The 1,816-nt window shown below is 38.1% G+C and overlaps 1 protein-coding gene across 1 annotated transcript; it reads left to right on the forward strand.

Moving 5' to 3' along the window:
- Positions 1-393: 393 nt before the first annotated feature.
- On the forward strand, positions 394-1,301 carry LOC108382304 (trypsin-3-like; the record flags this gene model as incomplete). The annotated part of the gene is made up of 3 exons (XM_017638690.1): positions 394-560; positions 636-909; positions 1,022-1,301. Coding segments are annotated over exons 1-3 (718 nt in total), but the record flags the coding sequence as incomplete, so codon positions are not given.
- Positions 1,302-1,816: the final 515 nt, after the last annotated feature.

The following is a 1,816-nucleotide window of genomic DNA, read 5'->3' on the forward strand; positions in this document are numbered from 1 at the left end:
ATGTACAGACATCGACCTGTTACAATTTTATTATATGTATAGATGTATACATATATTTCATTCTTTCTGCACACTCTCCAATTTGTTCCGATCTTACGACACCCTATGTGCTTTTTGTAACCAAATGTGACATTACCGATATTGTAAAATACTAAATTGCCTATCTGAAAGAACGAGATGTCGGTATCTTTTCCATTCTCGCATACTTGCTGCTGCTGCTGCTGCCGCCTTTTATTGCTGCTCCAGCTCGCAAATAATGCACGGGCATTCGGCAACATCAACAATAACAGTGCCGCGTATCCCTTTTTCGGCAAACAACATGATCATAGTGACGATATTGAATTGCCAAAGGACTTAAGGCTTCCTAATATTACGGTGGATCATAGAGAACCTGTAATGCTTATCGCTGGCGGCTATCGACCCGAAAAGAATACACTATCCAAGTATGTTGTGTCCATACGCACGTCCCGATCGACTGCATATTTTGGTGATAATCACTTTTGTGCCGGCTCCATAATTTCAGAACGTTTGGTGCTCACTGCGGCGCATTGCGTTGTTGAGTAAGTAGATGGAGTGTGGATGATTGTGAGTTTCGCAATTCATTCATTTCTTTGCTAATTTTGTAAATGATTTAGCCGTCGTAAGATGGTTACCCGTCCGCATCGCCTGCTCGTCGTTGCTGGCGCTCCGAATCGTTTACTTAGAATTTCGACCACTGTTGAACGCAAGGTGCAAAAGGTCCTACCACACAATCAATTCGTATGGAAAGGAGTGCATGATATTGCGCTTTTGTTGCTGGCTAAACGCTTTCCGGACGATAACGACAACATCAAAGTAATACCTCTGATCAATGATTTTGTCACTCCCGGTACGGTGTGTCAAATAGTTGGCTGGGGTCAGATATTTTTTGTTAGTATCCATATACATATTTATGTATGTATATATCCAAATATAACCTTGTTAAAAATCGCGTTTTTGAAAACTATAGCTTAGAGTTNTGTCTTCTTACACTTCCGTATAGCGTGGCCCATATTCGGCGAATGCTTTAGTAGCAAATGTAACAATTTTCTCCTATGAATATTGCCGAAAAGCCTATCCACGCACTTTTCATGAGTCTATGCTTTGTGCTGGCAGAGAGAATGAGTGGGATATCGATGCTTGCCGTGGTGATTCCGGTGGTCCGTTGATTTGCAATGGCCATTTAGCCGCTATTATTTCTTGGGGTTCACATTGTGGAGAAAACGGAAAGCCAACTGTTTTCACCAGTGTTCATCATCATCGTGAATGGATAAATTTTGCAAGTAAAGGAAAATCAGTCACAGCGCAAAGACGGCACTTTTTGTTATTGATAACATTTGTGAATAGTTTTTTCCGTTTTGAATAATTTTTGTTTTGTTTTCTTTAAAAGTTGAATAAAAATCGACCAATAATATTAAAAATATAAATATTTTATTTTCAGATTTAAGTAATATTTAAGTAGTTTTGTGGCTCGTATTGTCACCTGAAGTGCAAAAAGCTGTAACTAACATTGCCACTGAAACGCAAAAGTCCTTAGCTAACAAAAATTCCACAATTCACTTTTTGGTTGACCATGATGCATTTCAACAAATTGGAACTCCCTACTAAAAAAATTATAAGTACTTACGCATGTGTTTGTAATTTTTAGCAATAAAAAAACCGACTTAAAAAAAATATATATATCTATATATTTCATGATTCAATGATCGGATCTAAACCAAATTAGTATGGGACCACCTCTGAGATAGTACCTTTCTGTTGCAAAAAGAATTATTGAAATCGGTTGACGTGGTGCAAA

Source organism: Rhagoletis zephyria, unplaced genomic scaffold (genome assembly GCF_001687245.7).
Source record: "Rhagoletis zephyria isolate East Lansing unplaced genomic scaffold, Rhagoletis_zephyria_1.1 Rzeph_scaffold_26176, whole genome shotgun sequence".
NCBI lineage: Eukaryota > Metazoa > Arthropoda > Insecta > Diptera > Tephritidae > Rhagoletis > Rhagoletis zephyria.